The following is a 13,856-nucleotide window of genomic DNA, read 5'->3' as shown; positions in this document are numbered from 1 at the left end:
AAACATTTCAATGAGATCACCTCTCATTCTTCTAAACTCCAGAGAATATAGGCCCATTCTACTCAATTTCTCCTCATAGGACAACCCTCTCATACCAGAAATCAATCTAGTGAACCTTCATTGCACTGTCTCTACGGCATGTCTATCCTTCCTTAGGCAAGGAGACCAAAACTGTACACAGTACTCCAGGTGTGGTCCCACCAGAGCCCTATATAATTGCAGCAAGACCTCCTTACTCATATACTCCAATCCCTTGCAATAAAGGCTAACATACCATTTGCCTTCCTAATTGCTTGCTGTACCTGCATGTTAAGTTTCTGTGATTCGTGTATAAGGATACCTAAATCCCTCTGACTACCAACATTTCTTAGTCTCTCACTTTTTAAACAATATTCTGATTTTCTATTCTTCCTACCAAAGTGGATAATTCACATTTCCCCACATTATACTCCATCCTCTACCTTCTCGCCCACTCACCTAATCTGTCTATATCCCTTTGCTGCCTCTTTGCGTCCCCCTCACAGCTTACTTTCCCACCTAGTTTTGTATCATCAGCAAACTAGGATACATTACACACAGTCCCCCCATCTAAGTCATTGATATAGATTGTAAACAGCAGAGGCCCAAGAACTAATCCTTGCGGCACCCCACTAGTTACAATCTGCCAACCCGAAAATGACCCATTTATTCTTACTCTCTGTTTTCTGACTATTAACCAATCCTCAATCCATGAGCCCTAATCTTGTGTAACAAGAGGCACGAGGCAACTCATCAGATGCCTTTTGAAAATCCAAATATACAACACGCACTGGTTCCACCTTCTTTACTCATGTTTGATCCTTAGTCTGTGCTGAGTTTGCTGAGCTAAGCTGGAATGACAATGGGGGTGCTATAGATGGCCATAGTATCCCAGGATTAGGGAAGAGAAAATTGGGCAGAGTTTCTCATTACTATGCAATAATTCCTGGTGGAAATTAAGATTTATGGATGCTAGCTAAGCATTGGTGTTAGATCTATTCAGCATCAATTGAGATGTAGGGCTGCAGTCATTGTTACAAAAATATGAATTTCTGTCTTTTATAGTTTCAATGACTAAGGTTTAAAATGGAGGCTAGTCCTTCATTAGCCATAAACATTAAAACACTGCTCCTCCTCCTGGTACAGAACAGAAGGCTGCAAGAAAGGGTACCTCTCCTTGAAGGTAGCTAAAGTTCCTAACTAAGTTTTGCATTGTTACCCTCTTTTGTACCATTTTAAAAACAAGCATACATTGTCTAATTCTTGCTGAGTTTTAAAATGACCTTCATGTTCCAATGTTATCTCCCTATTCCAATGTTGTTTCAGCAACCTTTGCTTTTTATCTTTGCTCTTACTGTAAGTCACACTGGTGCACTGGCCTCAGAGTTGCCTCCAATGGTCAATCCAGCTACTGAGAGGCTGGAGACATTGGAATTCCCAGCCTTGGGGGTCTTCACCCTCTCCTATGCTGTTTGGGGTGGGCAAAGGCTACACCGCTTACATGACCATTAGGAAACTTCTGTGCAAGACCGGAGCATGGAATGTCTGTGTCCTAGACTTGTGGCTGTTCTGCTACAGTCCCAACAGAGTTATGGCCAGAGTTCACCTGCAGATTTTCAGCCCCGCAATCTCCAAAATGGTTGATGGGACCTTCAATTCAATGTCCTTTTTAAATAGATGATTGATGACTTCTGTGTATGCCCAGTGCTGAACATTGGAAGTGGAGCCACCCTAAGTGATTAGCATATTGTTAAACATCCTAATTAAGGTATTACACAAAAAAGGCGATTGCCCTCCGCTCAAAACACAGCCTGGTCGTAGAATGGTGGATTGGTGAGAAATAAACCTAAGGATTTGCCTGGGACCAGTGCTATCTGCATAATTGGTCATCAGCAGAAACAGTGCCTGTTGTCAGCCGGATAAGCTTAATTTCAATGGGTTTAAAGTAGCACTGCTATATATTTTAAATAAAATGGGTGCAAGGGAGTGATGATTTTAGTGAAATGTAATATTTGGGGTCAGATGACTGACTAACCACTCAAGCTTAATTTTTGTGATTTGTAATGTCATCTGAACCCCTAAGTGAATTATTTCCTTGCGATCACTCCTTTTTTTTCTCTTTGTCTCTCATATATATATATATATATATATGTACACATAGCTAGCTAGATAGTTAGATAATGATAACAACATAAAATGGAACAAACAACTACTGTGGGAATATTAAAAACAAGGAAATTACATGTAATTTTGGATCATATAGAAATAATGGATTTGGTTGGAAAATGTATCTTGTTCTTATGCACAAAATCATAAAAGCAATATTAGTAATATAGTCACAACTGAATGCTGCTATAATAGTATGCAACAATGCTTGAAGAAGTTGAATGATGCCAAATCTATAATCCACTTCAGTTTATCGTTGGAAAATAACCTGTTTGAAAGTTAAAAGGCTCTAAACGAAAACTTTTTTATTGCTCTGTAGTTTTAAGTTTGTTGCTACAAGTCTGAGCTGTTTGATTGTAGAACCAGTTAAGGGGAGGAGCGTCTATTAAAAACAGCCTCCTGGTCATTGGTTAAAGTTGCCATCAACTGACACTGAGGGAATAAATGAATCTGGGACTCTCTCTTCCTGATCTGGGACTTGATCTCACAGCTTTAAGCATAAGCACCACTGTGATTTAATTCTACTCCCTTTAATATAAATTTCAAAAAATTGTAGGGATTATTTTTGATTAAAGTGATCCGATCCACAGTGATGGCTACAATAATGAGCCCGTACTCATGGACTGAGGATTTGGACTCTCCTGCTGGGGAAGGAAAGTCCAGGGCTGGGCTCACAGCTCACGAATCTCCAGGCAGGAACAAAGCTGAGCCACGAATCCGGAGACCCATGAATGCCTTCATGGTCTGGGCTAAGGACGAGAGGAAAAAACTAGCAATCCAAAACCCTGATCTACACAATGCAGAGCTCAGCAAAATGCTGGGTAAGTATGCACAAAAACTTTTATTAAATATAAAATTTAATTCTGATAAAAAGTGTTTATTAGATTAAATATATATATATATATATATATAGAGAGAGAGAGGGATTCTTAAATTGTAACATCTACAGTGTTACTTCAGTATTGAGTTGTTGAGTTGGTTGTTTAACATTTAAAGTTGTATTAAATAGCAGTTATCTTGCGAGACAGATCTTTATTAGCTTAATTTATTCATTAATTTTGAAAAAGAAAGTACTGCCAAATAGTTCACTGCACTAAAGTAGACACAAATGACGATGAAATTTCTAGATCTGACTAAGCAAAAAGAAACTGAAAAATTTCTCCTTGATGATGAAATTTCCATGTTAAATGTTTTTGATAAATATTTGTGCCATAAAAATATGGAGCTCCAATGATTTCACTTTTAAAAAGTATCAGGTTTGCTCTGACACTTAACTACTTGTAAGGAGCAGTTTTCATTTTAGCATTATTTTATACATGAAGGAAAGTGTCTATTAGATTAAATATATGTTTGTACAACCAAAATGTGAAGTTATTTTGGAAACTGAATACATTAAAATACATCAACAGTCTGCTAAATTTTGCTGGTTTCAGGACAGAGTAGTTGATCAGAAAACCGTACCAGAGTTTAATTTGCTTAGCAGAATTTATTTAAAGGTGTCTATATAGATTTTTTTTTAATTCTGCTGTTTCAAGAAAGCACATTTGCTTCTGTTTTATTCAGTAAACCTGTATCAAAACATTAAGGCACATAAATAGTAGTTTTAATATGTAGTAAACATATGCAATCAGTAAACACTAATGAACTGTCCTGCTGCATTTGATTGAGAGCCATATTCAGCCTGTTGAAGATCACATTCAGTTTCTCCCCAGTCCTAGGTACTGTAGTTATACTGATGTTGAAGTGATTCAGTTGATTAGCAGTACTTGAATCATCTCTACCTAATGCACTCAAACTAAAAAACAAAGCATCTTTAGATACTGTTTTCAAACATCAAGGGCTGGTGTGATATTTAGGGCACATCCAATCATTATTTAATTTTAGGTTCACATGATATGGCATTGGTTTGTCCCAACTTTATTGTCTGATACTTTGATAGAATCAAATTCATCTCATAGAATGTCAAAAAAATAAATAACCCAAGAAGAATTTAAAAGATTTTAACGCAGCTAAGATGAAATAGGTAAGATGTGGCCTTCCTCCAAGAGACCGACTTCTGAGGCAGGGAACGTCTTCAACAGAACCAGCATTGGACAGTAAAGATGGCTGATAAAATTCAATCTTATAATTCCAAGCTTCTTTTTGAAAAACTCTAGTAATATGAAGTAATTATTCCAGATTAAGTATTTGCTTGGTAATGATTAACTAGTCTAATATCCTGGTAAAAATACACATTTTGTACCTCAGTCTCCAGCTATGTGAGTGATTCAGATTTAACTTTTTTTTCCATTCCTTTCCTGAAGGTGCTCACTCATGTTACAGGATAGTTCCACCAGCCCTCTGGTTTCTCACCCAAGTTGTCATTCTTCATGAATGAGGCTAGAGGGCGAGTATCAGCAGGCTATTCAACCCTTAAGAGCATCACAGTGGACCCCAGTCCTGTCCATAGCAAAGTCCACACTCATGCATTTTCTTGCAGGAGTCATTTAGTGATCGGTGTGGGAAACCTAGCTCAGGGACTGGTGAGCTTGATTGTGGTGTGCCCACTTACTGCTGTGGCTAAAGTCAGAACAAACCAAGGATTGCACTTTGGGCCTTCATGGTTTGTATAGTTTAATAATAGATCCAGAATTTAACAAACTATTGTAGCTTTTAACAATTTTAGCTGGTATCTGGTTGGTGTTCGCCAAATGATTTTAATCAGGTCTTTAATACAGAAAGGATCTAAACAGCAGCAGAACATCATTAGAATTAGCATTTTTTCAGGCATCTATACAGCTACAATATTTCAATGTTAGTAATGGTTCTTGTTAAAATTTACACCAAGCCTATCCCTCAATAGATTACTTTTTCCCAAAGAACTGCTTAATTCAAAGCACAAGATGGCAATCAGCAATGTAGATATTTTGGATCATGCTGCAGAATCCTGTGTTAATGATTTGAGTGAGCAAATAAATTTACAAACCCCCTATATGACTTCTAAACAGCTCCCTTCTAAAATAACTAGAAATGTATTCAATTCTACAAACAACTTTTAGAATAAAAAAGGAAGCAAGTGGAAAGCATGTAAATAGATAAATGTGTAGTCTATCGGAGGGGTAAAGCTTCTACAGCACAAATGAAAACACAGGAAGGAGAATAATTGGGGATAAAACTGGGAAGGAAACATCCAGATATTGAGTCACTGGACTATTTTCCTCTATTGTCTTAGTAGTTAATATCACTGTAAAGATATAATTAGTAGCAGAGTAAAATAGTTAATTCCCAGAATACATATACTACAAAGAAAAAGAGAGGCCAGGTTGATTCAGAAAAGGAAAAGGTGTAAGTCGTTAAAATGACTGTGTATTGACATATGGGGAAGGGACTGGAACTAAATTTGCTTCTTTTTGTAAATGTTTACAATCCCTCAGAAGATGAATTAATTTCTTCTTCAATGCTACCATTAAAACAAAAAAAAAAATCATGGGAGCAAATTTGACAGACCCTAGAAAAGCTTTGAGCTTCAGTATGATATTGCACAATTTTCACCAGATGAATCAAAAGAATGGATAAGATACATGTACAATTTCACAAGACCAGTAGAGATACTGTTCCTGGTATCTGGCATATTCATAAAAGGGGATTTTGAAATATAGCAAGATGACTTAATCAATAGCATTTATCTCTTATTATCAACCAATTTCCCTCCACATTGCATCCAAGATATCAGCTCAGATCTTCAAAGGTGATTTACTAACAATATAGCTCAACTAATCTGGATATATAATTTAACAAACTCTTATAACATTGACAATTCTCCTGGAATTACTATATGTATTAAACACATAATTTGAATCCCATCATCAGTATTGTAGTGCAGTCCAGAAGCTCACTACTGATGGCACCAGTGTGGGTTTTGGGCAATATAAGAGTAGTTTTCTTTCCCTTTCTTTCTCTTCCTTTCTCACAGCACAGGTAGTAAATTAAATTAGTTGTAGATACAGCCCTAATTGTTATCAAAAATGAAACTGGCTATCTGTATGACTCAGGTGGTTTTATTTAATTTAAGCCTTGCTCTGCTGCTGTGTGCAGAATGGAGTTACTGGACTTTCTCAGGATAAAGCTGGAACGTCTACTTTGCCACATTTAACCCGGAATAAGATAATAGCGCTTTATTGGCCACAGAGCAACAGGTAAACAGAAACAATCTAGAGGCAGCTTAGCAAATTACCAGCAAGCATACTCTGGAAAAAAAATCAAAAAAATTCAGATGTTGGAAATCTAAAACAAAAACAAAAAAAAAATGCTAGAAACACTCAACAGAAGTCAGCATCTGTGGAGAAAACAGATGAGTTAATGTTTGGTGAGATGACTTAATGTTTTGGGGATGAGCCCTTTGTTAGTTCAGGATCCACACCTGAAATGTTAACTTATTTGTTCAATCCACAGATGCTGACTGTTTCCAGCATTTTCTATTTTTGTTTAAGCTTATTCTGGAATTGTTGCCAGCTGCGCGAGACCCAGGCATTGGGAACTGGCAGTACGAACATGACACTTAGCCCAGTATAAAATCAGCAAAAAGGAGGCTAAACTCAGCGAAGATCAGACCGAAGAATTGCAACAATCCAGTTGCCTCTACCATTATGTGTTATGTGGGATCTCAATCAAAATCTAATAGAGCTACCCATAAAGTGCTTTCTTTATCTAATTTTAGTTAATGACTATAATTCTCCCATTCAGAACCGTGAGGATAGGAGTTAGTATCTCCTGTAACTGAAATGTATTTTCACGGGTTAAATTCAAAATAACTTTGGCCATTTCAAAAGTCTTTTGGGGTGAAATCATGCTGTGTAATATTAGCATAGAACCCATTTCTGTGAAATCCCCATCTGCTATTCTAACAAAGATATTAACCCATTTTTAACACCCCCTTGAAATAGCAGATATAGAATTTTGTTGATATGCTAATATCATACATCATGATTTCACTCCATTTAACTCTTACAAACATAAGGATTTACTGCATAGAGTATTTCAGTCCTAAAATTCGTTTTTTAAATTTTCCAAATCACACTGTCAGATACAGTAGCTCTATTTCTTGATGTAGTGAAAGGCCTTAATTGAATAGAATCAAACTATTGAGTATTCTAATTCCTGTACTTGTCCACAGTCCCACAATTTTCTTTGGCTATCACTTTTCCCTCACTGCCAGCCCTCTGCTAATCGTCTGAGTGAGTATTGGTGCAGATTTGAGATGACCTGTACGTGATTCAGACTGCAGGAATCCATCCAGCACAAGCCCAGCTCCCTTGATTCACCAGAAAAAATTAGTCACCATGATAATATATGATAAATTCACAGATTCCCATATTACTTGTAGCCCTATATCTGACACACACTTTCTTCAGGTATTTATATACACAACATCCTTTTTTTTTATCAGTACACTCTGTTATTTCCTCAAAGAGCTCGGTTAACTTTGTCAGACACAAACTAGCTTTTACAAATTCATGCTGGCTGTTCTTAACCCATTCCTTTCTAGGTGAATATTCATTGTATCCCATATTATGGTCTCAAGATACTTAGCCACTATCAATATTAGATTGACTGGTCTATTGTTACCTGAATTTATCCCTTTCTTTAAAAGAAAATTAGCATTTTGATCCCAAGCCTTTCTGCATTGTATGGATTCTGATTATTTATAACAAGCACTCTACAATACAAAGAGTAATAACAAGCTCCTTTCTTTAGGACACAGAAACATAACAGGGATGTCCTCTATCACCTCTGCTATTAAATTGGAACAAATTGCTGAAACAATATGAACTCACAAAGACATAAGAGTTAATTTTATTTTTAAATAGCATCCTTTAGTGATCTAGGATTAAGCTTGGAAGTGATGATCCCCATATTGAACAACCAAGCAGCAATCACTCACAAATAACAAGGACTTGGATGAGGTCTGGAGGGTGACTGGAACTAGTGAAACAATACCCCTTTAGCTCTGATGAGTCAGGATGGATATTAATGGAGATTTTGGCAGCTGTAAGCTCATTCATTTGAGTGTGTGAACTGTCAGCTAGAGTCAAGTCAGGTCAGGCTGCCACTGATCATTTTTTAACAATAAATATTAGCTATGCTGGAACATGCAAATTTTCAACTTTTGTATGATTTTTTTTTGGTTAGCCGAGTGTCTGACACATGCGGAAAGCCGTCACTGTGCTGAGTCTTCGAACCAAGCTACTGAAAAATCTACACAGGTAGAATTTCTGTTTGCCCGATATGGAGTGCACACTCTCTCCCAACTTAGACACAGCCCATTTACCAAAATCCATAGAGTTTAGGTGCAGGTTTGCATGAGCCAAGGCTTAGGGATCAACTATTTTCAGGGGTATTGCTGGAGTTTACCCAGCTAAAATTATGCAGTGTACCAGCACAAAGCATAGGTAAGCTACCTGTAGAGCCACATGCATTTACGTAGCACCTTTAATGTAAAAAACATCCCAAGGCACTTTGTGTAGGAGCAAGAATAAAAACAAATACATAAAAGGAATAAAAGAGCAGAGACCAAGCCATGGTGCAAGAGTTAAGAGAGAGGTGACAATGCTTTGTCATAAAGATGAGTTTTGAGGAGGTTTTTAAAGATGAAGAGAGAAGCGGAGGGGGGAGGGGTAGAGAGGAAGTTTCATTGGTGGCTGAAGACTCTGCCACCAATGGTAGGATGAAAGGAAAGCATCATGTACAAAGGCCAGAGTCAGAGAGCCACAAGGTGCTGTAGAGATTGCAGAGGGAAGGATAAGGGAAGGACATGGAGAGATTTGAAGATGAGGAGATTTAAAATTGAGTATGTTGCTGACCTACATTTACTCCCTGTCCACAACATACTTAATTGAATAGGATAGGTGATGGAAGACAATTTTGCTTCACTCCTCCTTCAAGGGAGATAGGTTCAGTGAGTTTCCCATCTAGCATTACATGAATATTGAAATTAGAGTACACATCCCTAATATAATCCAAGATTTGGCCATGTGCTTCCATAGATATCAGCTTCTTCATGAGGGTCTAGCGTCAAAAGCCTTATGAAAATGTCTTCTTTTGCATGACTAACCTACATTCTGAACGGAAATTCAGAATTCAGTTATCATGAATGACCTTTAGTAGCCTTCCAGTCCTTTTAAAATAGGAACAAGGCCAAGTGTGCCACTAAAATTGGACTTATTGGTCTGTTTCTACTTACTACCGATCTTGCTTATGTCTATTTTTTGTTACACTTTGCACTCTGAGAAAAAAAAGCCGATAGGCACCATGAACCTTCCAGTACCTCACCAGCTGGCTATTCCTCAGGTATCATGCTAGGCTATTTGACCATTGGGGGATTACAGCTGAGCCCAAACCTGTCTTCACCTGATATCCACACAGGTTCACTTTCTAGCTAGGTCACTGGATAGCAATCAGATAGGAAGACTGGATGATTTTTCTTCTTCCTAACCCTGGAGTACTGAGGCTAACTGTCGTGCTCTAAACCCTTACTAGCTGAGATCAACTTGCTCAGCACAGACCAAGGATCAAAGCTTAGATCATCTTGTACAGCTCAGTATTACACTTTTCCGTGCATCTACATGCAGAGTCATCTGGGTAGTTCCTCATTAGCATCTGATTGGGAGAGCAAAGGTGTGACTTCTATTGGTACTTATAGCATAGATGGCACAATGCCCTACATTTGGGCAGCAATAAAGAAAAAGTCACCATCTTTGAAGAACAGTCAGTAGAACATAAAAAAGGAAAATACAAAAATAAATTGACACTTGGATTCTATGGCAACTATATCTTGGGTTTTATTTGCTTAAATAGAAGACAACATTTTAAAAATAACAAACATCTGGCAATTTCATTTAATGAATATGATATTAAGTTTAGAATTAAATAGGGGCCAGTATGAAAATGAAGCACTGTGCAATATATAAATTGTAGATAATTAATATATGCAATGATTTGAACTGTGAACAGAGATTCTGGATACAGCAAAGTTTATACCTTCTTGAAATGTCAATCAAGCTATAAAGGAAATTTTAAAGGAAATAATGTTTACTGGAACATTCATTAACCATTTTATAACTATAGATATGAAAAATAACCTTTCAAAAACTTAATATGAAAAATCAAAATACTGTAGTGATGAAGCCTGTTATTGTTCATAACTTTTCCCTCTAAGACAAGATAAAAACACTGATTGAATCAAATTTTGTTAATGCCAAAATTATGTTTCCCCATTTTTTAAATTGATTTTTCTATTCTCAGTCCTGTATTATTCCCCCTTTGACAATGCAGGCAGGCAGGTTATAGCTTCAAGCTAGCCAATAGGACAGTGCATGCAAGTGGCCTCTGGAAAAGTACCTGGCATCTGGTTAGTGCTGCTCCCTCGTGTCACAGTCAGATTAGATTAGATTTAGTTGTGAAGGGAAATGTGTCTGTGAACCCCGGCTCAGAGTGCGGTGAAACATCCATGCCATCATGGTGACCTGTTAATCCAATTTTAATCCTCATTTTGCTTTAACAAAATTAAACTGACCATTATCAAGGTATAATTACCTTATAGTCATATCACTGAGCAGTAAAAACATCTTGTGTACTATTTCAAACTTATATTTTAGGCAAATCATGGAAAGCGCTCACTCCTTCACAGAAGAGGCCTTTTGTGGAAGAAGCTGAAAGATTGCGAGTCCAGCACATGCAGGATCATCCCAATTACAAATACAGGCCTCGGAGGAAAAAACAGATCAAACGTCTCTGCAAACGTGTAGATCCCAACTTCCTGCTCAACAACTTCCCCCATGATCAGTCTCCTGTCCATGGTGGAAGAATCTGTAGGGGACCACTGGAGGAAGAAGAGGATAAAGGCTATCGACCAGCCTCAAGACTTCCTGCAATCAGCAGATTCAGGGAAACACAGACCACAAACAGCAATTTTGACAACTACGGGCTACCTACCCCTGAGATGTCCCCTCTAGATGTGATTGATGCTGACCACAGTTTCTTTCCACCTCAGTGTACAGAAGATTCTCCTTCTCAGATGAATGGAGTAATGTATCGTTCAGAATACAGTCAAAGCCCTATCCAATGTGGACATCTCAGTCAGATCTCAATCCCACAAAATAGATCTACTATGATGCACCCTGCAGCCAGCCATCCTCCACCACCCCCTTATTATGACCGGATCCAGCATCCAGCCTTCCAGTCCATGAACTCAAGCACATCAGTCCAGCTTTCTCCCCCTCATGACCACCATCATCTAGATAACCTAGAACACATCAGTCAGGCTGAGCTTTTAGGAGAAGTGGACCGCAATGAGTTTGATCAATATTTGAACACCTCCAGTCATCTAAATCAAGCTGGGATGGTAATTAATGCACATTTACCTGACGTCAATCCATCAGGAGGCACAAGTTCAGAGAGGAGCCTTATATCTGTATTAGCAGATGCTACTGCAGCGTATTACAATAGCTACAGTGGCTCCTAGACCAAACAAATAGACTTGAACTTTTCGGAGTAACAAAAGTATTATTGACAAAGATCTCTGAACATGGACATATTCTCAGGGTGGCAAAATAAACCAGTAATGATTTTCATATATGATGAAGAACCAAAATATTTATGTAGGTAAATTCTTATGACACTTTCAAAATCGGTAAAGCTTCTGGACTCTGTCCACTTCTTTTTCATAGCTTTTTAGGTTTATAAACAGTTTTTAAGATGTATTTAATATTCAGTGACTTTTTAAAATTCATTGGTTTGTAAGCCTTTGTGTGTATATATTGGCCTTCCTCACCTGTAATTATCTTGTGTTTGTTTCATTGCATCCAAAGCAAACTGGAAGTGAAATTGCCCAATTAAAAAAACAGGAGTATGCCTATTTTTCTCCATAATTAATGACCCATTAATGAAATCACATTCTCAGAAGTTGCACATTTCAAAGTCATGCATTCCCACAATGTCATTAGTCGGTCATTAATTATGAAAAAAAAAGGCATTCTCCCATTTTCATTAAAAAAGGAATTTCACCTCCCTTGGGTGATCTGACTGGCCTGTCACCGAATGAAATGCTGATTTATATATATTTTAAAATGAGTGTTTCATGAAGTTTTAGATTCTTTCCTAGGCTGTAGAAATTTATCCATCTTGGCAACCTTAAAAAATTAAAAATTAGATTGGTTTCTAATAAAAATGGCTGGTGATGTTTGATATGCAAAGTGCATTTAAGTTTAATTAAAAAAAAACATAATTTCACATAGCTGTAATATTCTATTTCTAACTTTGACTGTAAAAAGTTGAGATTTTGATTGCCTGAAAAAATGTTGTATACTTTGACGATTCACTATACAGAGGGTATACACATTTTGTTTAGATTATGAACTAAGTTTGAAAAGTTTTAATAGAAATTCTTTATCTGCAGTTACTCAAAAAATGTATCATATGCTACTGTACATATGCCTATAGAGACAGAGTACTATTTGGAAAACAAACATAGCCTTATGCACTTTATTAATCATTTTCTTTGTCAAAGTTATATTAGGCTTATTAACAATGTTTTAGAGTTCAAGGAAAGATATAATTAAAATTAAATACTTTTAGTGAGACCGCTAGACTGAAGTCATCACATCATTTAGATCCTATTGTATTTCTGAACAATTATCAATGTTCAATTATTCATTTACCAAGTGAACTTTCTTCAATTATCAGAACGTGTTTGTATTTCTTTCAGGCTAGTGAGGAAACCATTCACTGATATATCAATTGGTCAGTAGCAAATGTTGTTTTTAAATCACACCATTATTCATTTACAACAAAGATTGTTTTCTGCTTTGTGTCTACAAGAAATTTAAAAAAGAAAACTTTAAATCTGTAGAAGTTATATTAGTGCTGAAATTTATCTATAACTTACTGTTATGAAATGTCCTACTTTATGATGTAGCTGTATATTCCTGAATATGTGTAATACTTTCCCTGTTCCAGTTTAATGCTTCAGTTAATTTTTGAAATGTTTGAAGAATTGCTGACAATGAAAACTGAATTTTTTTTTAGCAGTTCTACAACTGGATTGTAATTGCTGATGAACCTACTAATAATGAATATAAATTCAGAAAATGATCTCTTGTTGAGTTAGTATAGATTTGTGAAGTAGATACTCTGTTACAATTTAAAGTCAGTTCACAGAACTAGATTGTACTGAAATCTGTTTAACTGATTTTAGAATAAAACGGAATGAGCACAACTAACCGTGGCCGATGTCTGTTTTCCTGAGTTTTGGAATTTGGTTCTGAAGCCGGCGGATGTGGACAGAGCTCTGTTTCCTGCCTGATAACACTGCTTCTACCCTGCATTACATCTCCATCAGGATGTTTGTAGTTATTTTACTACAGTCACCAGACTAAGGAACGGACACTTGTTGATGTCAATCTGGGAAAAAAATCTCACTGATTAACATCATCTGGGACCAGTGACCCCAACAGAAGATTAAGAAAGGGTTTTTTCTCGCTACCAAATTGCAGTTCAAGTATTAGCGGAACTGCGGTCCAGTAAAAGGTGAAATAACAAAAAATATTGATGAAATTCTAAGGATATTATGCTTTGTAAGTAAAGTACAGACAACCCTTTTTTATTATAAATTTGTAGGGGTTATGAAATTAGTATCT

General features: G+C 36.8%; 1 protein-coding gene across 1 annotated transcript; it reads left to right on the top strand.

Annotated features, from left to right (window-relative positions):
* The first annotated feature begins 2,650 nt into the window (after positions 1 to 2,650).
* Positions 2,651 to 13,813, top strand: LOC137321786 (transcription factor Sox-7-like). The gene is made up of 2 exons (XM_067984457.1): positions 2,651 to 3,005; positions 10,818 to 13,813. The coding sequence occupies exons 1-2, from the start codon at positions 2,777 to 2,779 to the stop codon at positions 11,681 to 11,683; spliced, it is 1,095 nt and encodes a 364-aa protein (XP_067840558.1). The 5' UTR covers positions 2,651 to 2,776; the 3' UTR covers positions 11,684 to 13,813.
* Positions 13,814 to 13,856: the final 43 nt, after the last annotated feature.

This window comes from Heptranchias perlo, chromosome 5 (genome assembly GCF_035084215.1).
Source record: "Heptranchias perlo isolate sHepPer1 chromosome 5, sHepPer1.hap1, whole genome shotgun sequence".
Taxonomy (NCBI): Eukaryota; Metazoa; Chordata; class Chondrichthyes; order Hexanchiformes; family Hexanchidae; genus Heptranchias; species Heptranchias perlo.
The sequence above is the reverse complement of the archived record's forward strand: the minus strand, read 5'-3'. Positions and strand labels throughout refer to the sequence as shown.